General features: G+C 34.7%; 2 protein-coding genes across 2 annotated transcripts; both read right to left on the reverse strand.

Annotated features, from left to right (window-relative positions):
- Positions 1-952: 952 nt before the first annotated feature.
- On the reverse strand, positions 953-3,445 carry gcga (glucagon a). Its single transcript, XM_016572957.1, has 6 exons — positions 3,370-3,445; positions 3,158-3,281; positions 2,819-2,974; positions 1,783-1,899; positions 1,192-1,335; positions 953-1,061 (listed from the first exon to the last, which is right to left on the reverse strand). Exons 2-6 carry the CDS (start codon positions 3,244-3,246, stop codon positions 1,037-1,039), a joined length of 531 nt encoding a protein of 176 aa, XP_016428443.1. The 5' UTR covers positions 3,247-3,281; positions 3,370-3,445; the 3' UTR covers positions 953-1,036.
- A 1,268-nt stretch (positions 3,446-4,713) lies between these two features.
- Positions 4,714-19,403, reverse strand: LOC107755996 (dipeptidyl peptidase 4-like). The gene is made up of 26 exons (XM_016572958.1): positions 19,248-19,403; positions 18,990-19,074; positions 18,476-18,568; positions 17,331-17,425; positions 16,457-16,531; positions 16,316-16,368; positions 16,120-16,189; positions 14,007-14,127; positions 13,722-13,876; positions 12,732-12,826; positions 12,517-12,649; positions 12,374-12,412; positions 12,174-12,272; positions 11,788-11,858; positions 11,656-11,709; positions 11,449-11,576; positions 11,290-11,337; positions 10,256-10,354; positions 10,101-10,170; positions 9,817-10,011; positions 7,817-7,871; positions 7,500-7,599; positions 6,948-7,006; positions 6,714-6,786; positions 5,794-5,867; positions 4,714-5,107 (listed from the first exon to the last, which is right to left on the reverse strand). The coding sequence occupies exons 1-26, from the start codon at positions 19,248-19,250 to the stop codon at positions 5,015-5,017; spliced, it is 2,235 nt and encodes a 744-aa protein (XP_016428444.1). The 5' UTR covers positions 19,251-19,403; the 3' UTR covers positions 4,714-5,014.
- Positions 19,404-26,678: the final 7,275 nt, after the last annotated feature.

A 26,678-nucleotide genomic window follows, 5' to 3' on the forward strand; every position in this document is an offset into this window, starting at 1 on the left:
TATATAATTTTATTTATTTTTTTTTTTAGATTTTATTTCTTTTATTTGTTTTTTTTTTCTGATCAATTGCAAAGAAAAAATATTCTAAAGTTAATTCAGTAATAATATATATTTTTAAAAATAATTTCTTTCTTTCTTTCATCTCAGATGTTTTTCTCTGATCAATTGCAAAAAATATATATTTTTGAATATTTGAAAATACTTTTATATTTATTTTTAAAATATATTGTCATATTTTTTCTGTTCAATTGTGGAGAAAAAAATATTTTCTTAAAAAAGATGTTTGATACTTCACATTAGGATTCAACTACTTAAACCAATATGAGCATAATTATGTCATAATAGTTGGCAAAGTTGGCAACATCTAAAAAATAAATGAAAATACCTGTTATTTATATATATAAAAAAAAACATTAGAAAATGTATTTTACTTATATTAAATATAGGAATCTTGCTTATTTCAGAAATATAACTATTGTTTTATTATAACTATAAATCCTAACATAAATATATAAATAACATCAATAAACTTGTCAGTTTTTCTTATGGTTTGCACATATAATAAACTGAATCTGCTAAAGCATTTATTGTTACAGACATCCTTTAGGTGGCGCTATAGGTACAACAACAGGCTCGGGTGAAATATGAAAAAGTTTATTTTGCAGAGCAAGACACCATTTCTATGGAGCTTTGATACAGTGGTGGCACACGTAAAATTTCACTTTTTTTACCTGAGTGTTTAGTGCATTCACCTGAGTTTGTTTTTATCGCACACATAGAAAATAGTTCAAGACTATAGAAAAATATTTCTGTTTCTCTCATCATAATTTACATGATGTTCTTTAACACTAAGGGAAAATAAATAACAACCACAGTGCTCAGAGGTTTAAAAAAAAAAAAAAAAAAAAAAAAATGGCTTTTGATTTCAAGAGTTGTTTCCATTTTGCCTGTATGTGACATGGCTTTCATTCATTTTGATGATCGAATCCCCTTCAGGATCCAAATTTAAGCTCTTGCAGGGAAGCCCTCTGGTTCCTCAATGATTTCCGCCACGTTTGCCACTAGAAAAGACAATAACCACATAAAACTTCCTTAAAATACACCCATATTTTTTTTTTGTACTGATTAGCATTCTTAATATTCATATATCTTTAGCATATCTGTGTTGTTAGCCACTAGAGAGGGCTTTACCTTGTCCCTGACGCCTTAGAGTTCATCACCCATTGTAAATACTCCTTGGCAGCGATGCTGTCCAAGACCTTGTTGACGTCACTGGTGAAACTGCCGTCTACATGCCTCCTGCGTGGCAAATTTGCGCCTTTGTTGTCTGCAACACTGCGCATATGCGATAAACATCTTGTTAGCATGTGTACATGGCACTTTTTCAAAGTTTAAACTCATTTTAGAAGCAGTGTGGCACAGTTTAGCTTTTAGCTTTAGCATGTAGCCTGTAAGTTTGTGAGAAAGTTTGTAGTATTAGTTTTGTGATGTTTGGTTATAATTAGCATCTTTGCAGGATTTTGAAGTATTTGTTTGATTAGCACAGAAGCAGAAGACATTAGCAGAGAAAGATAACCAGAAGCACACAGCCTGGTTGCAGCGCTATTTATTAGCATTAGCATTTGGCAGTGAGGTTGGACAGGGTGCGTTAGAAAAGAGACAGATGTTGGGCAGGAGAAAGCGCGATGAAGCAGTCAGTTCACACTCGCTCTTTTTCTTTATTTCCATCTCTTTCACACTCTATAAAGCACTGAAGGTGGGACTAGAAGCGCGGAGGCCTACTCTTGCTTGGGCTGTCCAGATTTTAGCCAGGCCACAAAGTTCTGGGCCGCCTGGTCCTGCAGGTAGGAGCTGACATCGCTGGTGTAGGTTCCCTCAGCGTGACGTTTGGCCGAACCACTGGAGGAAAAAAAGAGAGTTTATGTGAGAAATAATTCATGTAATGTGTGAATTTGAGCTACTAAACTCTGTTAGCGTTAGGCCTTTAAATAAAATAATATATATACTATTTATAGTATTCTATACTATACTGTACAGTATGTATGCATGTATGTGTATATATATATATATATATACACATACATACATAAAATCGGTTTGTGAGAAAGTTTGTAGTATTACTATTATGTGTGTGTGTGTGTGTGTGTGTGTGTGTCTGTATGTATATATACATATATATGTATACATATACATATAGCTCTTAAATATATTATTATTCATTGATTTAATGTTTGAATTTGAGCTACTAAAGTCTGTAAGTGTTAGGCCTTCAAATAAAATACGATAATATATATAGTTTTTAAATCTATTATTATTATTATTGTTGTTGTTGTTGTTGTTATTATACAATGAAATATATATAAATATTATATACATATTTATAAATATGATAATAAATATTAAATATCATAATGTGTAAATTGTACTTTTATACAAAACAATTCTAAATATATAAGTATTATAAAATCATAAAATACAATATAACATTCATATAATTATTATATTACATAATTATCATATTATATTGTTTAATTTTTATAATATAAATAAAATATTATAAAACAATCTATGTAATATACATAACATACATATATAGTATTATATTACAGTTTTTATCATATAAATATTAATAAATATAATATTGTATATATTGTTTTTATACATTTCACTGTATTTACATAAGGTTTTCATATGCAATATATTCATATGTGTGGGTGCTATATATATATTATAATTATTATTTTACTTATAATGTTGGATAATTTTTTTAATGTTTAAACAATTCTGTACATGACCTCGCACTGTAATTGTTACATACCCGTTTCTCTTCGAGTTCATGAGCCACTGAACAAAGTCTTGCGCTCTCCTGGTCTCCAAGTATTTGCTGTAGTCGTTGGAGAAAGTTCCCTCAGAATGTCTCTTCGCGGTCGTGAATCCCTGACCTCTCGCCAGAAGACCTTCTACTGTCTCTGTGCTGCACGACCAGACGATATATGAGTGTTACATTACATAAACTGAACAAAACGATGCCCACATTTCCAAATAAAGTCCTAAAAAAGCTAAAAAAGTACTAGAAAATGATCTTCAAATTAGTTAATTATTGCTCAGAAACAAACTGTAAAGGACATGAAACACCATAAAAGGCAATTTCTCCAACCTTGTGTTGTCGTCTTGCAGTGGGACGCAGATGCTCTTTTGAACAAAGAGGAGCAGAAGAAGACCAGCGAGATATTGAACGCCTTTCATTTTGAGAGCTTCTTTCAGTTCTGAACACACACGTTCTGTAAAAATGAGAAGAAAAAACACACTTTTGAAACCAACCGAACATCTACGAGGCTTTGGGTCTCTCACAGAGGTCCTTCAACTTACCAATGGATGGAAGAGTTGGGTGTGTTTGGATCTTCTCCTGCTGGTTTCGTGGCCTCTTCTCAATGGTCTGGGTCTTATGTAGTCGGTCCAGGTGGGCCGTCCCGTCTCGGCAGCCCACACACACGCGTACATGTGCGTTCAGATCCATTAGTGTCAGTCCATTACCCGCTCTGGATGAAACCGCTCGTGTTTGCTTAAAGAGCGATGTGCCAAAGTACCTCCAGATAAGAGCCGTCCTGGAGGTGCGAGACAGCAGGGTGGAGGCTTTCGCAAATAAACCCAGAGAAAAATAACCCTCAAAGTGCTACTGTAGGCGAAAATCAAGAGGGGAGATGGATAGTCTGTCCATCAGAACGTGACAAACGGACTTTTCATGTGTTTTTTTAGTTTTAGTACACATGATTCTTGTGTCCAACCCAGGATGCTTTGCAGTCAAAATCAGTTTGATTTGATTAACAAAAATCATTTCAATGCAATATGAATATGTCAATGACAACTTTGTGTAAACAAAAGTGGTGGACAAAGTTTCTTCATATAAAAAATAAAATCCCAGAATGCATTTTGAGGTGCTAGAATTTGATTACTAGCATATCAAATTTTCATATATTTGTTGGTTTAATAAACAACACATTTATTTTGTTGAAACCCGTACAATTTGTTGTGCATCAATAATCAACTTAAACTGAAACGCTATTAATAAAGTTGTTTTTTAATAAAATCAGGACAACAGTAAAATCACTACTTTAACTGCAAATATATATATATATATATATATATATTTTTTTTTTTTATTTAAAATATTTTAACAGACAAAAGAGGCTTGGCTTGTAAGAATGAATGAATTTTGAAATGATTTCGTACTTCTTGAGCTTGAAACTTGAAAACAATGTTATTTCATATGTGTAAAGCGTAAATAAGTCACAAACAATTAAACACATTTTTGTTGAATTTTATTACAGATTGAAAATATCTCTGCTATATCATACAAATGATGGCGTATATTTGAAAAGTAATGGCACATACAATAAATATTTTCTTAAAAGATGACTTGATACTCAACAAAGCTTGATTATTTAAAGTGTGAAAATATTGTAATGCATTATTTTATATTTAATATATTTGATAATTAAAATATTAAATTATATTAAACAATATTAAACATTAACATTATTTTTGTACTATACATGAAAATGTACAGCTGGCAATGAACTTGATATGGAAAATACACAATATTGCTCTCCCCAGCTTAAAAGGTAATTAATAATAATAATAAATAATAATAATTAAATCTGAGAGTATTTAATTCAAATACCTTTTTTATTTTATTTTTACTCTCAGTTTTCTTTAGCTAGCTCATCAAGCTTTGTGTTCATCCAGTAAGTATTTCAATGTTTTTTTTCGGTGTACTAAAGACTCATGACTCAGTTGTTCAGACTGTACATTTGAAACTGATAAACGTGACTAAAGGAGTCCGTTATTGCATCACAGTACAGTAGCTACAGGGTTCTTGTGGATTCAGTGGCTGCTGATGGGGAGTCGCACACTCCTGACGTGTTTAAGTGCATGAAGTGGTCTGGAAGTAATGTGGATTCGGTGCTGGGGCTTCTGGGTGGGCTTTTTTGGTCCAATGGAAAGTTTCACAAGTTCAAGCAAAGCAGTTTTTCAGAAAGTGACTCATGTGAGTGTAGACGTGCCGATTGGCCGAGCCGCCGAGACCGTGGTCTTCATCAGTGTACCACTGACAGAGAGACAGAACAGGTCACGAGTGAAAAACACTTTAAATATTCACCATATATCTATTTTAATACTTTTTGGAGCTGCTTTATGGATTGTTGACATGAAGAATTCACGTCTACCAATGTGACATGCAAAAAAAACTCTAATTATGCTAATTATTTTATTAATTTTTATTAATTGCTTTGCAATGCTATTGAGCTTATTTATATATATATAAATGTACAAATAAATGTAAAAATAAATTAAGAAACCTTTTTATATGTAATATTTTAGTACTATATATATAATATTTATATTTATTATACAAATGTATAAATAATTTAATTTAAGCATAATTCTATATATTTCAATTAATATAAAATAATATTATAATATTTTTATTACTTTTAAGACTTTAAGTGACGTGACATGTGGCCAAGTATGGTGACCCATACTCGGAATTAGTGCTTCAAGGGCACTTCAGTCGTGGTATTGAAGGTGGGAGAGAGCGCTGTACATTCACTCCCCCCACCTACAATCCCTGCCGGTACAAGACTCGAACCCGCAACCTTTGGGTTACGAGTCCGACTCTCTAACCATTAGGCCACGACTTCCCCACATAGTATAGTATAGATTACTATATTCATTATATTATAATTTATTCGAATAAATTTGCATGACTAAAATGCAATTCTGCTCCTTTCTTACCATTGTATCAAAGTCCACTTGTTCATCCACGAGCGCTTTAGAGATCTGAGCAGCTTGTTGGAAGTGAACATTATCTAAAAACACCAACGAAAAACAGAAAAAAAGATGTGATGAGTTTTCATTTTAAGTCATGTAATTGGAGTTATTTTAAAGATATTTACATGTTTAGGAATTTTAAATAAAATATATATATATATTTTTTTTTTTACTGATCTAAAACTCAAAATACCAAGGAAATATATTTCTGTAATTTTAAGGAAATATTCTGAATAAGTATAATAACTAAAATGACTTAAAAAATATTTTTTATGATATTTACAGTAATTGATTACTGATCTAAAACTCAAAATACCAAGGAAATATATTTCTGTAGTTTTAAGGAAATATTCTGAATAAGTATAATAACTAAAATGACTTAAAAAATATTTTTTATGATATTTACAGTAATTGAACATGTAAATAATATATAAGGGCTGCATATAAAAAGTTCAGTGATAAATGAATATAAATTTCAGAAAATACATTTTTAAACAAAAATGACAAAAGAAAAACATTAAACAAGAATGCAGCTAATTTTTATTTTTTATTTTCATATTAATTTATTAATTTATTTTCATTTCTTCAAGTTATGCAGAGACAGGACGAGGGACAGAGATAGAGAGAGACGGGTCGTATCTCACCGTCAGCGGTGCCGTGCACCAGGAGGTACTGGACCGATTTAAAGTTCTTGGCTCTTCCCGTCACTGTGGAATTCTGCAAGAATCATAACATCCCATAAACCCTGAGTGACGCAGCGCTCGCGCTTTCCTCTCCGCAGCTAATTTTTATTTTTTATTTTCATATTAATTTATTTTCATTTCTTCAAGTTATGCAGAGACAGGACGAGGGACAGAGATAGAGAGAGACGGGTCGTATCTCACCGTCAGCGGTGCCGTGCACCAGGAGGTACTGGACCGATTTAAAGTTCTTGGCTCTTCCCGTCACTGTGGAATTCTGCAAGAATCATAACATCCCATAAACCCTGAGTGACGCAGCGCTCGCGCTTTCCTCTCGTGAGTTATTTCAGGACTGACTCACGCGTCTCTGTGACGTCATCATGGGGAAACCAATGAGTTTATCCAAAAAAAAGTTTAGAATTTCCAAGCGCAACTTACATCGTAAAAGGCCTGGTTCTCCGCTGGCGTCAGCATGTACCTCTCAGTGTAAATAGAGTCTGGAGGAAATTACAGAACAGTCTTATCACATGACAGGAATCAACTTCAATGAGGGGAAAATGAAATATAAATCCATAATCAGTACTACGTAGTAACTGATTACATGTAATCTGGTTCACATAATCAGATTCCAAAAACTAAGTACTTGTAATTAGATTATCTTTCATTTGAAAATGCTAGATTACAGTTACGTTTTTATGGAATACATGATTAGATATTCACTCAATGGAATTAAATTTTTCCGAATTTATTGATTTCATAATATTGATAACAGAATGAAATACATTTTCTTTGTTCGTTTTAATCAGTATGGTACACAATCACATTCGTGTCTACGTGACAAATGAGCTAAATCAAAAGTAATCTAAAAGTAATGAAAACGTACTACAGACTACATTACCTAATATCTGTAATCCAGATTATGTTACTACCTACAGTTTTCATAATGTAATTTGAAATCAGTAATGGATTACGATTATACATAATACATACCATAATACTCCCATTTAGAGACCGGAGCGACGGCCATTCCGCATTTAAAAACTCCACTTCCGGCTCCCAGAACCATGGAAGTGACGTAACCGCCATAAGACTGCATCACAAACACACGGTTACTTATAGAGTGACCCAAAAATTTGTATTTGGACTTAAAATGCATGAATATCTTTGCATCAAATAACAAAATATAAAAGTGAGTGTCATTATTTTAAAGACGGATAAAACAACCACTTTGCATTCAAGACAACTGTCAAAGTGAAGTTTGTCAGATTCATGATCTCAGAACAACGATTTCTGGTAATTAAACTTACCCAGCCCCAGATGGCAACCCTGTTTTTATCTATGAAGCCCATGTCAATAAAATGTCTAAAAATGAAGAAAAAATATATAATTGTAATTTCTAATAAATTACATGCAAATGTCAACTGTATGCTATGTAACATGATTAAACCAATTGTTATAGTTCAATTATGAGTGAATTATTGCTAGAATACTGCACTTCACTACAATTTTTTTAGTGTAGGTTGTTTCTAAGGTCTTCGAGGTGGTTGCTAGGGCATTGCTAAGTTGCTAGATGGTTTCCAGGGTGTTCTGGGTGGTTGCTAGGCATTGCTAGGTTGACAGGATGTCACTAGATGGTTTCCGGGGTGTTCTGGGTGGTTGCTAGGTTGACAGGATGTCACTAGATGGTTTCCGGGGTGTTCTGGGTGGTTGCTAGGTTGACAGGATGTCACTAGATGGTTTCCAGGGTGTTGGGAGTTGATGCTAGGGCATTGGCAAGTTGCCAGGGTGTCGCTAGGTGGTTTCCAGGGTGTTCTGGGTCATTGCTAAGTGGTTCCTGAAGTGTTCTAGGTGGCTGCTAGAGTATTGCTAAGTGGTTTCCAAGGTGTTCTGGGTGGGTACTAGGATGTCAATAGGGTGATATGGGTGATCATTAGGGGTGTTGCTAGATGGTTTCCACAGTATGGAATTCTTCCTAGAAACCACAGAATGGTTTCTAGGATGTTTCTAAGTGGTTTCCAGGGGGTTCTAGATGGTCACTAGGGCTAGTATGACTATTATGTTGCTAAGTGGTTTCTGAGGTATTGTAGGTGGTTGCTAGGGCATTGATAAATGGTTTCCAGGGTGTTCTGGGTGGTGACTATGTCGTTGCTAGGGTGATTTAGGTGGTCACTAGAGCGTTGCTACAGATTATAGCTTCCAGGGTGTTCTGGGAGGTTGCTAGGTCATTGCTAGGGTGATTTGGGTGGTCACTAGAGCGTTGCTACAGATTATAACTTCTTGAGTGTTCTGGCTGGTTGCTAGGTCTTTGCTAGGGTGATTTGGGTGGTCACTAGAGTGTTGCTACAGATTGTAACTTCTTGAGTGTTCTGGCTGGTTGCTAGGTCTTTGCTAGGGTGATTTGGGTGGTCACTAGAGTGTTGCTACAGATTGTAGCTTCCAGAGCATTCTGGCTGATTAGTAGGTCGTTGCTAGGGTGATTTCAGTGGTAACTAGAGCGTTGCTACAGATTGTAACTTCTAGAGCGTTCTGACTGGTTGCTAGGGTGATTTAGGTGGTCACTAGAGCGTTGCTACAGTTTGTAGCTTTCAGAGTGTTCTGGCTGGTTGCTAGGTCATTGCTAGGGTGAGTTGGGTGGTCACTAAAGCGTTGCTACAGTTTGTAGCTTTCAGAGTGCTCTGGCTGGTTGCTAGGTCATTGCTAGGGTGAGTTAGGTGGTCACTAAAGCGTTGCTACAGATTGTAGTTACCAGAGCATTCTGGCTGGTTGCTAGGTCATTGCTAGGGAAATTTGGGTGGTCACTAGAGCGTTGCTACAGTTTGTAGCTTCCAGAGTGTTCTGGGTGGTTGCTAGGTCATTGCTAGGGTGATTTGAGTGGTCAAAAAGGGCGTTGTTAGGTGGAATCCAGGCTGTTCTGGGTGGTTACTAGTATGTTGAGAAGTGGTTTCTAGATGGTTGCCAGGTTGTTTCCAGGATGATTTGAGTGGTTGCTAAGGCATTGCTATGCGAGTTGCCAGGGTGTTTTGGGTGGTTGCTAGGGTGTTGCTAGGTAGTTTTCATTGTATTCTGGGTGGTTGTCTATACTGGATCAAGTCAACAGAGTTTAGATATGAATCCTTTATCGTAAGTCTATGAGATTTTTTTCACCATTTTAACATCCAACATTTGAAAAATTGTTAGTCTGGTCGATAAGTAAAGTAACAGCTCACCTCTCCTCAACAAAACACATGGTTTGAGGAATTATTCATGTCTGCAGCACAAAAACATCAATACATATTCACTTCAGAGCTGTGTGGACACACATTTGTACCTAGCGGCTGTTATCTGATCCTCAACTTCGTAAGTGCCGAGTCGTTTGTAGAGGGCATGCATGATTTTGTCTCCTTGGTAACCACTTCCTCTCCCATCAAAGCTGGCCACAATCACTTTCTCCGTGCTGGCCAAGTATGTGGACCATCCCACCCTGAACCGGAAATCTGACTTCTGACTGCATGGGCCTGCATATCTACAGGATATGAAAGAATCAAGACTGTAGTGGCCATCAAACCCAGATCAGAGCTCAAAATCAAACCACAAAATGTGTAGCTAGCTTACACATCAATAAGCAGAGGATATTTTTTGGATTTGTCGAATTTGGGAGGCAGAATCATCTGGTACCAGAGGTCTGAGGGAAAAAAAACCCACACAAGACTAGGATTTAAAACAAACATATTTCTAAGTTATTCGATCTGATTCTCCGCTCTCCTTACCAAACTCTCCGATCTTCAGTGTGCCATGGGTAACAGACGGCATTGCGATATCCTGCAGAGTATTTTCCAAATCTTTGTTGTCTTCAAGAACTCTCACCTCTAAAAAATGTTTTGAGAAATTCAGTAAGTTAGTACCAGGAATATACAGTATATATTGTATATTTTTACTGTAATATTATAATATTAATATTATAATTAATATATTATTATAATTAATTAATTTATATATATATGTATTATATGGTTTCCAGGGTGTTCTGGGTGGTTGCTAAGTTGACAGGATGTCACTAGATGGTTTCCAAGGTGTTAGGAGTTGGGATGCTAGGGCACTGGCAAGTTGCTAGGGTGTCGCTAGGTGGTTTCCAGTGTGTTCTGGGTCATTGCTAAGTGGTTCCTGAAGTGTTCTAGGTGGCTGCTAGAGTATTGCTAAGTGGTTTCCAAGGTGTTCTAGATGGTTGCTAGGATGTCAATAGGGTGATATGGGTGATCATTAGGGGTGTTGCTAGATGGTTTCCACAGTATTCTGAATGGTTTCTAGGCTGTTTCTAAGTGGTTTTCAGGGGGTTCTAGATGGTCACTAGGGCTAGTATGACTATTATGTTGCTAAGTGGTTTCTGAGGTATTGTAGGTGGTAGGAATTGATCAATTATATATATATAAAATTAATATTGTAATTCTATTAATTATATAGTGGCCCAATAGTGCACAACACAACGAAATCTCCAAAACAACAAAATTAGCACAACACGACAAAATTAGTCCTATGCATTGTGTTGTGGAGATTTCGTTGCGCTGTGCACTACTGGGACACCGTACTTATATTACAAAATAACATATGAAAATTTACATTAAAAATGAATAAATTAGTGAATGAATACATTTTTTTATTATATTTTTGTAGAGGACATGGGACGTGGTGGGGATGTAATGAAAAATGTTCAGTAAATGGGATTTGAACCCATTTATGCTAACTGCTAATCTGTGCGCTAACAGCTAATGGCAGCGGTTTTAATGACTTTAATGCTTAGCCAAACCTGTTCCATCTCTGCTGTTTCTCAGTGTATGCAGAGGCAGTCCAGGCCCTTCAGAAACAAACAAATAAAAGGAGTTGGGTACATTTCATTGACTTTTTGTGTGCTTTATGTACTTTGCATATATAGAGAAGTGCTATAAAATGAATATACATGACGTACCGGAACAGCTCATGAGGTAGTAGCTTCCTTTAGTGCTAAACAGGGCAGAATTATATTTGCACCGGTCCGCATTGAGGGTACAGGTCAGACACTCACGCTCAGAATGAGAATCAACATTTATAGTCATTCTGCCGAAAAATAAATACACAATTTATTACATTTTTCAACTATGAAAATATCTGAATGACTTCAGCTTGCGACACTCACTTGTAAACGTTCCTTTGGCCCGGACTCGCATTGTGTTCGTTACTCACATAGTATCTGTCACAAACAGAGAAAAAAAGTTGAGAAAAGAATCTCGGACACTCGGTAACAGAGGTTTCTAGCAAATGAACTTACACAGCATCGTTTGTGACCTTAAGGATGCTAGTGACCTCCCAATTTCCTGTTGTCAGGAACGACCTTACTGTCTAGGAAACAATATCGAACAATATGAAAAAATATGCAGGACACATGCAACGCTGTGTTTCTACTTCAATTTGAAGTTTATATTAGCTGAATGCAAAAATAAAATGGGTTTTCTAAAAATGGCTCAATTTGCCATTTTATCTTAAAAAAAAAGCTAAAATCTAAAAATTGTAATACAATTTAAAATATTGTAAGTGTAAATATTCCATACATATACATATAAATGCAATAACATAACCTTAAATATAAGTTTAAATAGACATTTTAAATAGTACAAAATTGTATTCAATTATGTTTTTTATACTTTGTAAACTCACTGGACTGAAATAAACAAGATGCTTAAATTGCTTCTCATCACTCATAATGTAATAACAACTGCTGCCGTCAGGCCGAAAGACAGGTTCATCGGGAGAAAACTATGAAAACAGGGCAAACAAACCAACAAAACAGACATATTAGCTTGACTCAACATTGCAATAAACATCAATTGATAACTTTATCATCAAATAATTCATACCCGGCCAACCCAACCCGTGCTGCTTGTGATAACCTGGCTCTGTTGAAAAAAAAAAGCATATGAGAAAAAAGAATTGTGATTGGATGAGGATTGTGCTTCATTCGATTCAGTGACTCTACAATAGTCCAAGAAGTTAGATGTACCAGTGAACTTTCTGTCCAAGCATTGCTGCTGAAGTCATACATCTTCAAAACGACAAAATTCTGCATTCTCTTCTGCCACTGCACTACAATTCGCTCATCTGGCACCCATGTAACAGTGCTCAGGTAGTGCTCTCTGTGATAAAACACATCATTTTAGGTCAAATTACTGAAGAACTTGCTGAAGAACACATGCAAACACCAAAACTCTACCTTACCCTGCACCAACATCACTGGGAACCAGGACTTCATTGGTTATGGTTGTGTTTGTGTCCAAGACAAAGAGTTTGACAGTTGGGTTTGGGGTTCCGGCCTTGAAAACAAGCAAATGGGAGCATCAAAAATGTGCGTTATAAATAAATAAGTCATCCAAAAGTTTAAATTTGCTGAAAATTTACTCACCCTCAGGCCATCCAAGATGAGTTTGTTTCTTCATGGGAACATATTTGGAGAAATTTAGCATTACATCACTAATGGATGGATCATCTGCAGTGACTGGGTGCCGTCAGAATGAGAGTCCAAACAGCTGATAAAAACATCACAATAATCCACAAGTAAGACTCCAGAGTCCATCAATTAACTTCTTGTCAAGCGAAAATAGTTGTGTTTGTGATAAACAAATCCATCATTAAGATGTTTTTTAACTAAACAAAACATTTCCAGCTAAAATACGAGTCCTCTATCGGTAAGGCTGCTTTCTTCAGTGAAAAAGTTGTGAATCAGGTGAGAAATATGCACAGATCAATCCCCGTTTACAGTCCAAAACAGTTCTAAACAAATATCTTGGTAGATTCTGATGTGAGAAGACAAACTGCAGAAAGCGTTATTATGGATTATGTACTCATATTTTAGCCTGAAGCAACTGATTAACGTTAAAATGCCTTGATGATGGATTTGTTTTTTGCAAACACACAACTTTTCACTTCACAAGACGTGGTGGACCGGACTTGAATCATGTTGTGGATTGTTGTGATGTTTTTATCAGCTGTTTGGACTCTCATTCTGACGGCACCCATTCATTACAGCGGATCCATTGGTGACCAAGTGATGTAATGCTAAATTTCTTTAAACTTGTTCCGCTGAAGAAACAAATTCATCTACTGTACATCTTGGATGGCCTGAGGGTAAATTTTCAGCAAATTTTCAATTTTGGCAAACTATTCCTCTAACATCACACTTTGCTTTAAAAAAAAAAAAAATCCTTTTACCTTGGGGTATGGTATTAAGACCGTATTTGGATATTGGCCTTCTCCGTACCATGTATACTCAATGTTGTGGACCCCTGAGTCATTAAATTTGGCGTATGCCACAAACCTCCCATTTGGTGACCACCACAGAGCAAAGTTGGTGGAGAACATCTCCTCTGCAGAGAAAACAGGTATACAAGAACACTAGCTTTTTTGGTGAAATATTCCATTAAGTCTTCAAAAAGTAAAAGACCTCTGTTATGAATGGTTAACATCCATCAGCTTCATTAAATATGTATCTCTTACCCTCGTACACCCAGTCAGGAATGCCATTGAGTATCAGGTTGTGGGCTCCATCAGTAGTGACCTGCCTGAATGCAGAGGTGGGCGTTTCTTTCACAAAGACGTTGTTTTGCCACACAAAAGCCTGCATGGATTTGAAAAAAATATATATCATTAAACATTTTTGTTGGGTGGGAGTATGTGTGCAAAGTGTTTGGAGTTTTGGAAAACAAGCAGTTTTGTAGTAGCTACTTTGAAGCTAGCTCGTCCAGTTACTCCCTTGACTGCTACACGCTACTATCCAAAAGTAGCTTTAAAACACTGAAGATATTTGGTGGAGAAAAAAGCTGAGTCATTCCATGTCAACTCAACCAGACATTCTTCAGACATTCCTCTTTAAAAGAAAAAAAGTATCATATTTTTGCAAACTGACCCACATTTGGTTTTTGACCACTGAAAATATGTACATTTTAACAATTTACTCTTGAAGCCATATTGAAATTCCAATATTTCTGGAACTGAACCATATAGGGCCTTAAAAATGAAGATTCCAAAAGGAAAGTTTGTTAAGACCCAATATCTAAAAGGGCATTAGGATATCTTTAATACGTCTTGAGTTACAGGCATGCAAACTTTGGAGAAAAACTTGAAATGTGCTGTTTCTCCATTTTTGAATGGTCACCATTGACACATAATGCAACAAAGATTGCTAAAGTGAACAGATTTTACTAACAGACCTACCAATCGCTGTGTAAAAATAACATTATGATGCTGCCATCTTTCTGAAAATGGCCATTTTGACCCCCCTCTACAAAATAGTGGATTACTCAGTCAATATTCATCCATGACATTTAATATTTTGGCTTTCATCACTACATGTCTTTTTCAGAAAAAAATATCAGCAAAATCCAAAATTTGAGCCAGGGAAGTTTTTGAAATTTGGTTGATTTGACACAGAATTACCCAGCTGCATGTTTTGTAAGAAACAAATCCATCAAGACATTTTTTCACTTCAAACCGTTGCTTCCAGCTAAAATATGAGTCCATAATCCATAATATTGCTTTCTCTAGTGAAAAACTCATCTTGTTTGAAACAGGAGAGAAACATGCACAGATAAAGCACAGTTTTTACAAGTGAAAACAGTCCAAAACAGTTCTAAACAAATGTGTTGATGGATTTTGATGTGAGAGGACAACCAGGGATGGACTTTTTCACTAGAAAAAGCAATATTATGGATTATAAACTCGTATTTTAGCCAGCATTTTGTCATACTACAACACTACTTGCTGGGAAAATTAGCTTGATACTGGAAAAGCTACAGCCCTCAACATTTAATATATCTTTTGAACATTTAACTAATAACACTAGTAAATACTGTATTTATAAATCACAGTATTTAACTGTGTTTAATTAAAGTTATTTAACAAAAAGAAGCTGTGTGCGCAAATATCTCTGTCATGCTATAGCGCTACTTGCTGGCAAAATTAGCTTGTTGATGGAAAAGCTACACTGTTTTTTAAAAATAGCGTAGCCATTGTCATGCTACTGAAAAATGTAGTCAAGTTAGTAGCATTGCTTCTTATAGTTAGTTACAAATCGAAAAGCCATATGATTAAACAATTTTGTCATGATACAGTGCTACTTATTGTAAATAAGTATGTAATATATCCAGTGTAATATATCTTTTATAATACATAACTATAGACTAGAAAACCCCAGTATGTATTGATATATCCCGATATTTAAAAAAGGAAACTGTGTGCGCAAACTGTCACGAGTTTGTTGGAGAAATTAGCATATTATCTAAAAAAGCTACATTGCTTTCAAAAACAGCTTAGCCAATGTCACGCTACTAAAGAAATGTTGTAACACTTTTGTCAAACTATTGCTATTTGTTGAGAATTTTTTTTTTTTTACTGTTAAAGCTACACCGTTTTAATTATTAACTACAATGTAGTTAACCCTATGTAGTTAGCTACCCTCAAAACTGTTTAAAAGTACATATTAACACATGTAGTAAACCAAGTACCTCATAGACAGAAAGAATAAATAATGACATGGCAAAAACTAGTTAAATGACGACAATAAGGTTTTATGACACGTACATGACATTACAACTACTGATATGATACTCACCAGTTTGTGGCCGGCTGGCGACCATGCTAGGTACTGGATTTCATGTGGGATATCTGTATTTATAAAATCCCTGAAATAAAGAGCAAGTTAGTCATCTTAAATGATTACAGAGTGATCATTAATCACAGTTATGACATAGCATAGCAGTTTGTTAGCTAGCTAAATTTATAGAGCGTAAAAATACTAGTAAACAAACCTTTTTTCCAGGTCATAGATGGAATATGAAGCAGTGTAGGAGTGTCTCCATAGCTGGAGAAGAAAGTCAACATTAAACATCTGGACACCAATAGCAGACGATAAATGATTAATTACCACATCAAAGCATTTCATGGATTACCTTAGTGTAGTTGCTCAGGAAACAGACGTATTTTCGATCGGCTGACACCATGTAATCAAAAGCTGCCACACGGGACTGATAACATCAAAGAAAGACAACCGTTGTAAGTTCAAGGAATAGATACAAACGTGCATTTACATGTAAGCCATTTAACAGATGCTCTTATCAGACTTTTAAACAGATCTAAGAACAGAGAATTGCACATGCCTTGATTCGAATAGACCATTTTAGAATTTCTGAAGAAACAAGAGTGGTGCTTTCTTGTGCGAAACTGGTTTAGTACATTGATATGTGGTTGCTAGGGTATTCTAGGTGGTTGCTAGGCGGTTGCTTACTGCGCCAACTATAAAAAGACCCAACCCCACATCTTTCAATGTAAATTTCTGGGACTTTTCACTCGCTTAATTAATACCCTCTAGACCTCAGAAGACTACAGAGGGTAGTCCGGACTGCTGAGCAAATCATCGCTCATGTGGCAAAAATCATTGAAATCATGTTAACACTTTAATTTAGGGACCAATTCTCACTATTAACTAGTTGCTTATTAACATCCCTATCACTAGCATACTGGCTGTTTATTAGCACTTATAAGGCACATATTAATGTGTTATTCTGCATAACCATATTTTAGATACCTTAACCCTACCCCATACCTAAACTTAACAACTACCTTACTAACTATTAATAAGCAGCAAATTAAAAGTTTATTGAGACAAAGTCATTGTTAATAGTTAGTTAATAATAGTGAGAATTGGCCCCCCAAACTAACCAAACTCACTTATATAATGTGTTATGGTTCACACACGTCCAGTATGTGACATTTCAACACACCACTTCTTATTCAGAAAAGGGAAGATGTGGCAAACACTCTTACAAATATCTGCTGATTCACGAATTCCCTTCCATTTCCTGTGGTTGCGTTGATCAGATGCAATGAACCTTCTCCTGTCTTGTGAAGATATTCATCATCTGCATGAAAAATATAAAGGTACACTGTAAAAAAAAATCTGTGACATTTACGGTAAAATACCGGCAGCTGTGGTTGCCAGAACTTCACCGTAAAAAAGATGGTAGCAACATTTTAGGTTTTACAGACTGAACTTAAATTCACAGTAAAAAAATTTATTTCATTAACTGATGTAATGTTAATGAACCAACATATTGAAGCACTAATATCTGTTTTGAACCATTGTAATGCACTGATAACCACCAAAAACGGTTGGTGATGAGAAAGTCACATGATGAACCAAAGCTTATCACAAACAGCTTTTCTACGAGCTAAGGACGGCAATACTTATGTATAGAAGGTGCACAGTATCATTCACACAAACTAAACACCATCATGGTGACACACATGATACTGAAATAATGCAATAAACATTAATTTAACAACATTAGATGTAAGATAAAACCCTAATGTACACAACTGATAAGAAAAAAACTAAGAAGAAACAGTTATTAAAAAAAAACCATCAAATATTAAGTGTCATGCAGGGAATTCTGGGAGTGTCAATTTACGGTTTGTCACTGTAAATTATAGAATGACTTTTTCGTTTTCACTTCCAAAAACTGTAAAATTACATTAAATATAATTACATTTATTCACCGTATATAATATGGAAACTTACTGTTAGCCAATTAACAATTTTTTACGGTGGCATTTTTACTGTATTTTACTGTTAAAATCACAATCATTTTTTACAGTGTATAGCAAATGGTTGATTTCATTATAAAACATGCTAATATCCACTTACAAAAGTTTACTTACGAACATATCATGTATTATCATGTTTTTGGCCTTGGTACTAAAAGTAAATAACACAGAACATGGATATGCACTTAAAAACACCAAAAAATGCCATGGTAGAACGATATAAAAACCATGGTAGGCTACATGTTATATTTCAAAGTTCCATAGTGTTTCTATTTGATTCCATCATTGTACCATGGTACAGCTACATCATACTTTCTATTTAGGTTTACATATTTATTTGTAGGTTTTTTTTTTATTCATAGTACCTGAGACCCATCGCATGTTGTATGACTTGGTTCTTGCAGTTCCATTGAAGTAATCTTCTAAAGTAAAAGTCCTCTGGGATTCAGTTTTATCCACTGAGAGATAGATAGATAGATAGATAGATAGATAGAATTGATTTACTGAAACACAAACTTTGTCAGTGTATGTGTTATATAATAAATTGTGCATTATACAAGCAAAATCATTATCCCGTGCAAAGGTCAGATTGAGGGAAAGATAATGGCTCAGATAAGAGGTGCAGAGCGGTCCGTTCAGCGTCTAAAACACTGATGTAAGTAAGCACTCCTGCAGCCAATCACCTGTGACAGCTTACTAACTATAATATTACTTCAGTTAAGTGAAACTTATAAATCCATAAAACATGTATAATAATAGTTTGACAAGTTTACCATGAATCCATAGAGCTATCAATAAGAAATAGCTATTGATTTCAAGAGGCATTAATAAACGTATCCACACAAATGCGCATGGATTTATCCATAAACAAGCACCTACCGTTGAGTAAAATGGCCGTTGGAACAGCTATTAACACAACGATCACTACGATCCCAAATGCTGCCAGAATCCATTTTCCAACCCCCTAAAATATGTCAAGAACAACAATCAGATAAATCCACTTTAAAATCAATCATATACGCAAAGAACGCAGCACCTTTACTCTCCAAATGCGCTTTTACGCACAACTCTCTAAAGTTAAAAACGTACTTTTAAAAACTGTGCTCAAAATATATGCACTATTTAGCACTTACTGACCATCTTAGAGTGAAATGTGAGAGTCTTGGTTCAGAATTCCGTTATATTACAGCGCAATTCGGTTTCTCTGTTGCGCGCTGACGCTCCCGAGAGTCGAATAGAGCAGGAGTGTTAAATATTACCTCAACTTTGCTTGTTAAGGAAACAATAAAGTGGTGACAGCTTAAAGTTCGCATTCCTTTAAAGCGCGGTATCTTAGTCAGTGATACAGTAATTTCACTGTAATGCATGTCAACGCTACTAATGAAGCTGAGCGTGGTGTTTTCTGCACAAAAAGTTTGTCACGATGGCATGTTGTAAGGGAATGGATCAGTGTCCTCAAATATTCATGCAAAGCAGATAATTTTTCATTTGCGTTTTCAAATGCTCGATATTTGTCTTATTACAAGCGCCATGTGAGGATGATTCGTCAGAAGCGTGTGTTACATACCAGTGAAATCCGATTCGCGAATCATTCTTTTGAACCGATTCGATTTCGAGCGAAATGATTCGCAAAGCGATTGTACAAAATTCATGTAGCTATTGTTAAAATATTGGAAATTGTTAAAGATTTTAATGACTAGTAGTCGTATTAATATTTGAAATACTATTCCCTGTTATTCAGGTTAAACTTGTAGCTGTGTTTTGGAACATGATAGCTATTTAGTTTTGAGCAGGTCATAGTTTAATAGTTTGCTAGCTACCACAGAACAAAAACCAGCTTGGCCAATTAGTAGCTGGTTTATTACTGGTCCAACATGTTCTACAAAAGCTATTTTATGAACGAATGATTCGCTAAATGAATCGGGACTTCCCAACACCTTCACCTAATGACAGAAAACGGTTAGTATATAAATCGATTAATTCATTAATCAAATCGTTAAAAGATAGGCCACAATTTACATTCTGTTATAGGCCTTAATAAATACTGTTGTAATGAAAATATGAAGCTTTAGCACTATGTATTAGCGATAAAGGCAAAAAGCAAACATTTCACACAGTATTAGTCCAGAATGGAATACATGAGGCATTACATTTTTCTCAACTAAGAAATAGTGCAATTTTCTCCATATGAATCATAGCTTATGGAAAGCCAGCATTCCCTCGCATACTGTAATGGCCTGTTTTCTGACAGCTTTACAGCAGGCCCCATATTGCCTCTCAAACCATAAAATTTATGATGGTCATTGATAAAGCAAATAATAAATCATGTGAGGTGACATATAGGCGCACTTCCTTGAGTTGTTTTAAAGGAGATGAAGCGTGTGTTTGACTTTAGCATACTGGTGTATTATAAAAACAAATTCCCTGATTTAAGTTCAAATCAAAAAACATTTTAACATAACTTAAGTCTTTAAAAGCTATTCTAAACCTCATGTAGGCCATTTTGGGAATTAGATAATCGCATATGTTTCTACTTTGTTTAAACAATTTGATTAAGTCAGAATGGATTCCATCCCACATTAGACAATTCCCAAATATTATGATTCAGGAATAGGGTGAACCCCTCTTTTTGGCATAAAGCATTATGTATTGCATTGATTTTCCATTCTTCAATCGTTTCTGTATTCTTTAAAAGAGTGTGAGAGAGTGTGTTTATTTATTTTGGTGTCTAAGCATATGCTTCCTTTGGGTGTGGTGTTCAATGCTATTTCATAACCGTGGATTGCAGTCGTGCACTGTGTAGTTGTGGTTTGTGGAGAGTCAATGACTGTTTACGGTGTTGCCACTTCATTTAAAGCCACAGAGGAGCCAGAGGGAGCTGCAGGAAAATTCAATGAAAAGACTTTCCTGTCAGTTTTTAGTATCTAAAGAGCACCTTTGAAATTTAAAACCATACATTATGTAAATGTTATTAATACAGAAATACTTAAAGTGCACTCAAGGCCTAAACTGTCTGAGGAAAACTAATTAAAGACTATTTCTAGGCCAATGTTTGGCCATTTTGTGAAAATGTTTTATGCATAACAACATAGTAGCGATGAATGATTCGCTAACGATTTTTTGAACCGATTCTTCAACAGAAATGATTCACATCAACTGAATTTTAGTCATGTTCTTAATATCACCATTAACAAAGTAGGAAAACCCGTTAGAAAATCTCATGACAATTTGTAACTATTTTACGTTTTGACGAATTGGTGGCTGATTCGTACAATCTGCTACACCCACTGACGGTTTAGGGGTGGAGCTTGATGGGTTTTTTTTCTAAAAAGCAGTTTTCGTACGAATCACGAATTTATACGAAATTGACAACTTGTACAAAATAGTGACGTTTTATCATGACATTGGGTTAGAAAACCTGCGGCATTTATCGTCAATCAAATTATTAAAAGTGTATGTTTTTCATATGAACCACATCATACGAATTTATACTAAATCGTCGCACGGGTGATGCTTTATTGTGACATTGGATTGGAAAACCAGCTGCATTTTATTGTCAAACTACTCAATCAAAATTTGTGAATTAATCATTTAAAAAATCAAATAACTTTAAAATATATTTATTTATTTATATTACTTCTGTTTATTATTATATATAATTTATTATATTTTATCAAGGGTTGGAATCAAACCGACTGTAACCAACCATATTCCATAAGGACTCAAGATAATATAACATAGAAGATAACATGATAACTAAGGGCTTTTTCCACTGTCAAGGGCTGTAAAATGCAACAGATTAGATGTTTCACGAAAGATTTTCATCATATAGGAGTGAAAGGTCACATCCATGCATTCGAGGCGTTTACTGTAATTACGGTGCTAATTTTGCAATAAGTGAGTCACAATACCAGGATGACTTTCGGTTTTGACCAATCAGGGCAAAGTGTTCTGATGTCACTGTCGCTAGAGAAAGGCTCCTGCAATAAAGGGGCTGAAAAGACGTGATGTCACAGAAAACAATAAAAGGCCATGTGTGCTGTTTTTAGCCTGTTCACAAAGAAGTCTTCGGAAGTAGATTTGAAAATTTGTTTGCGCAATTAAACTGCGGCAGTGTTTCGAACAAAGGCGAATTATGACGTTTTACAAAATATTTCCAATTTGCGACTTAAAAAGGCTGAAGGAAACGTCAAAGGATTTTTTCCCCCATATCAGCGGATCTTCAGAAATCATTTAACAGCAGACAACAAGGGTTTAAAAGCCTGTTAAAAGCTCAACAAATGGCATAGTGTCTTCTTTATTGACTGCGCTCAGGTGGAACTATCCGTCTCATCTGCCACAAAGCGGACTTCCTCTGCAAACAAATACACACACACTCACTTAAATTCAATATGGCCTAATGCAGCATGGGCTGCAGCGCATTAAAACATCCTTTTTTGTGTCGCTTTTAACAGGTGATGTGCTTTAACGACATTGTAGCGGCATCAGGGACGATGTCACGCTGCTTCATGACGCGTTTGGTCCAGTAATGACTTGTTTATCAAGAAAAACACATCATTATTCTGTGACACAATAATGAATCACAGCACTTACGAGTCTCCAAGTGCGCAGTAATACATTGGAAACATAAAATACACCTGCAAATACATGCTCTCCTCAGTTTAAAAACTTCTCAAATTATTGATTGGTTTGAAATATTTCAGAGCCTAAACGCTGGAGGAGCCTTTGCTGGAGTTTCTGATTGGATTGACAGGATGTGGGCTATCTGTTATAAAACTGGAGACATGTTTATCCAAGATAAGGGCCATTTTGATGATAAGTATCTGGGGTTTAATGCATCAAAAGCGTAGTGAACATAAATCCGGATTTGGCCTTCTACATCCTAAAACGTCAAAACAAATTACTGTGGAGAGTTCACATATTCACAAACATTATTTTTAAATCTAACATCTTTTAACAACTTTACATATACACATACATACACACACACACACGAACACACACACAATAATAATAATAATTATTATTGTTGTTGTTTTCTTATATTTACATATAGTAATTAATAATAATATATTGATTGTATATATATATAATACATAACTATTTTTTATTATTATTATAACTATAACATTTAAAAACAATTTTAGGTTATATTATTATAATTGATATTTTCTGACAACAACAAGTAGTAGTAGTAATAATAACTTTTAATAATATGAACTATAATAATAGATATATTTTGGATTGTATATAAACAACAATGATTTATATTTAAATAATAATTTTAAGCATTGTTATTGTTATTATTAATATTATTATTATTATTATTATTAATTAATATTTTGGATTCTATACAAAAACATAACAATAGTTAATAATAATAATAATAATAATAATAACAATAATGTTTTAATAATATTAATTATTATTATTGCTGTTGTTTTCTTATAATAATAATAATAATGGACTTATTTTGGATTGTATATACAAAACATAATTATTATTTATTGTTATATAATTATAACTTTTACATTTAAATACTAACAATTGTAGGTTTTATTGTATATATATTATATATATAAGCTACAGCTCATAGAGGGAACCATGAATGACAACATGTACTGTGACATACTGAAGCAGAGCATGATCCCCTCCCTTCTGAGACTGTGGAAAACAACCAGTAGTTGTAGTAGTAATAATAATGATTTTAAATAATAATAATAATGATAATAATAATATATATATGTGTGACTTAAGCTTTGACAGCGCAGGAAGTAGATTCTCATCATAGGGCACCAAAGCCATCTTCAGCTGTTAAAATGCATGAAAAGATCACAAAATATTTTGTTGATTTACTTTTAATACATTAATCATAAAATAAAAGTTAATTATAAAATATGTCATATCTGATAGCCTTTTTTATGTCATGCTATATGTAGAAGGCATGTACATACCTATTTGCAAATCCACCGAGTTAACAGTTCCTTATTCTGTAACGTTTTAAAATTATTTGCTTGCATAGCAAAGAAAAATGAGAAAACTTCAAGAAAAATCCCATACAGGCTGTTAGTAAACAAGAGAGACTTCAGCCAATTAGCAATCTGTCTTTCGTCTGTTTTTACTGCTGTCAGTCGTGACTCACCTGCGCCATCTGATGTTTAGGCGTGTAACTGCTAGTGGTGTTTGATCGTTTATGAAGGAACATGATGAGCAACATCTTATTTTTCGTTTACTAAATGAAACAATAAGGCCAATGAGGACGCGGTCACTATTAAAATATACAAGAATTCAGTATTTATCAAACACTAAATGTTTTTTTTTCTCTGAAGAGTTTTCACGACACACATAGGGGGTCCGTGTACGTTTTGATCATTTCATCTCCTATTTGGAATGCAAGTTTCATTACCTGAATCATTTTTTTAATTTGATGAATGAAACATTTTTTTCCAGTGTGTTTGTGAATATATTGGAGAGCAGAACACTATTTTAAAATTGTTCTTTAAGCTGTATTTTTGCATTAATGTTTGCATTCAAGGTTTTCATAGATAGATAGATAGAGAAGTAGTCTCTTCTGTTCACCAAGCCTGCATTTATTTGATCCAAAGTACAGCAAAACAGTACAAGTATATATATATATTTTTTTTTGTATATAACATTTCTGTCCCCCTCACTTCTGAAATGTCCCTGAGGAGATGAAATGATCAAAACGTACACGGACCCATAGGCCTATTACTACAGCAACTGTTCAAATTAATCGAATGTCGACCGAATGACTACATTTATTGAACACAAAATCTAAATTTTACACTGACTCTAAATACTAAGTAATTTCTTCTGAGAATTACTGTCAGGCGGACAGAAAATGGCTGATTAGAACTCAGACTGCATATAAAATAAAAGCATGAAAAAAATACTGACTGAAGCAAATGTGAGAAAGCGATTCGGGTCCATCATGCAGAAATAAAAAAAAAAAAAAAAAAAGCCTGACATAAACACTGACTACAGTAACACAGATAGTTAGCAAAAATAAATGTGTCAAAGTCACTTCCTTATGAGCTCAATATGTGTGGTATGGGTGAAAGACTGCTTTTCAGCTAATGTGAACCTCACATTTGATTTTTATAGGAAACAAAGTAGATAGTAGGCTAGTTTGGATATCAACCAAAGAGGTGTATAATACCTGGACAATATATGTCAATATCTACAGTTTTAAGATACTGAAAGCGTCAAGAGTTTTTTAGTAGGCTATTAATGACACATTTCTGTTGTGGCTTTTTTCAGAGTGTTTTTATCTCCTCCTGCTGAAAAATGTTTTACACATTCATTTTGTTCTGTTCATGGCATTTGATTGGTAAGTTAAACGTGTTTTTTTTTTATGGCTTCAGGTTTAGTTCATTGTTGTTTCATCTTGTTGTCTTGATGTTGATGTCTTGATGTCCTGATAGCTAGTCATTCCCTATTATGAGGACACATATAAACTTAGATATTATCATGATGAGATATTCAGAGACAGGCTACAGATTAACAATCAAACTTCTTTAATTAGAAATCATTCGAAATTTCTTATAGCCTACAAATATGTTAAAATAATATTTATTAACAGCAGGCCACAGAATACTGAAGAGAAATTGATCTCAGAATATTAGTTCTCTACATGTTCTTCATCATCAGTGTCCAAATGTGAAAGATCATCAAACTAAAATTGTTCACTGCTGTGTTCAGTGTTGAATGTGAGTGATGTGAGTCTCTCCTGGTACAAAGGAAACAGTTTATTGTCCAGCATCAGTGTGTCTGATCTCAGCATCAGTCTCTCTCTACCTCTAGAGGCAGAATATCAGGATAAAAACACCTACAGCTGTGTGCTCAACAATTCATTCACTGACCTGACTGAACATCTGGACATTACTCAACTATGCCAAGGTACATCAGTGGTAACACTAATACTTATTTAAGAAAATTATTAGTCATAATTTTGGTGCAGGTTCTGAATAAAACCTCTTTTTCTGTCCTTAGACTCTGTCCACTGTTGCGGTTTCAATGAAGCTGTGATTCGATTGGTCATCTCAGCTGTGGTGGGCGTGGCTACTGTTGCAATAGTGATTTATGACATCAGATCCAGAAAAGCTGAAAAGAAGTGGAGAACATCACAATCAGTCACTGAATAAAGAGCCATGGAAAATTTGTTCTTTTTATAGTCAGTTCTCGTAAAAAAGTCATGGAAATCGATTGGTCAAAAAGAGTGTGAACCCTGCAGAAATGTTTATACTTTATTTTTTCATTTAAAGAATATAAAGAATATTTTGCTTTTTCAAAGACAATTGAAATCTAAAGTGATGTTTAATATTAAAAGACTAAGTAACACTTTAGTATAGGGACCAATTAACTATTAACTAGTTGCTTATTAACAAGCTTATCATTAAAGGGGTCATATGATGCGATTTCAATTTTTCCTTTCTCTTTGGAGTGTTACAATCTCTTGGTGCATAAAGAAGATCTGTAAAGTTGCAAAGACTAAAGTCTCAAATCCAAAGAGATATTCTTTATAAAAGTTAAGAGTCAACCACGCCT

Source organism: Sinocyclocheilus rhinocerous, unplaced genomic scaffold, assembly GCF_001515625.1.
Source record: "Sinocyclocheilus rhinocerous isolate Xijiao unplaced genomic scaffold, SAMN03320098_v1.1 scaffold1283, whole genome shotgun sequence".
In the NCBI taxonomy this organism is placed as follows: Eukaryota; Metazoa; Chordata; class Actinopteri; order Cypriniformes; family Cyprinidae; genus Sinocyclocheilus; species Sinocyclocheilus rhinocerous.

Excerpts from the sequence above, each read along its gene's own strand:
- LOC107755996 (XM_016572958.1), bottom strand. Across the intron at positions 16,532-17,330 it reads TCGTGAATCAGCAGATATTT|TCCCGTGTGGCAGCTTTTGA; the intron begins GTAAGAGTGTTT and ends TGATGTTATCAG. Across the intron at positions 12,273-12,373 it reads GCACGGGTTGGGTTGGCCGG|TTTTCTCCCGATGAACCTGT; the intron begins GTATGAATTATT and ends CTGTTTTCATAG.
- gcga (XM_016572957.1), bottom strand. The coding sequence starts at position 3,246 with ATGAAAGGCGTTCAATATCTCGCTGGTCTTCTTCTGCTCCTCTTTGTT. Across the intron at positions 1,336-1,782 it reads TCTGGACAGCCCAAGCAAGA|TGTTGCAGACAACAAAGGCG; the intron begins GTAGGCCTCCGC and ends GCATATGCGCAG. Across the intron at positions 1,062-1,191 it reads TCTAAGGCGTCAGGGACAAG|TGGCAAACGTGGCGGAAATC; the intron begins GTAAAGCCCTCT and ends TGTCTTTTCTAG.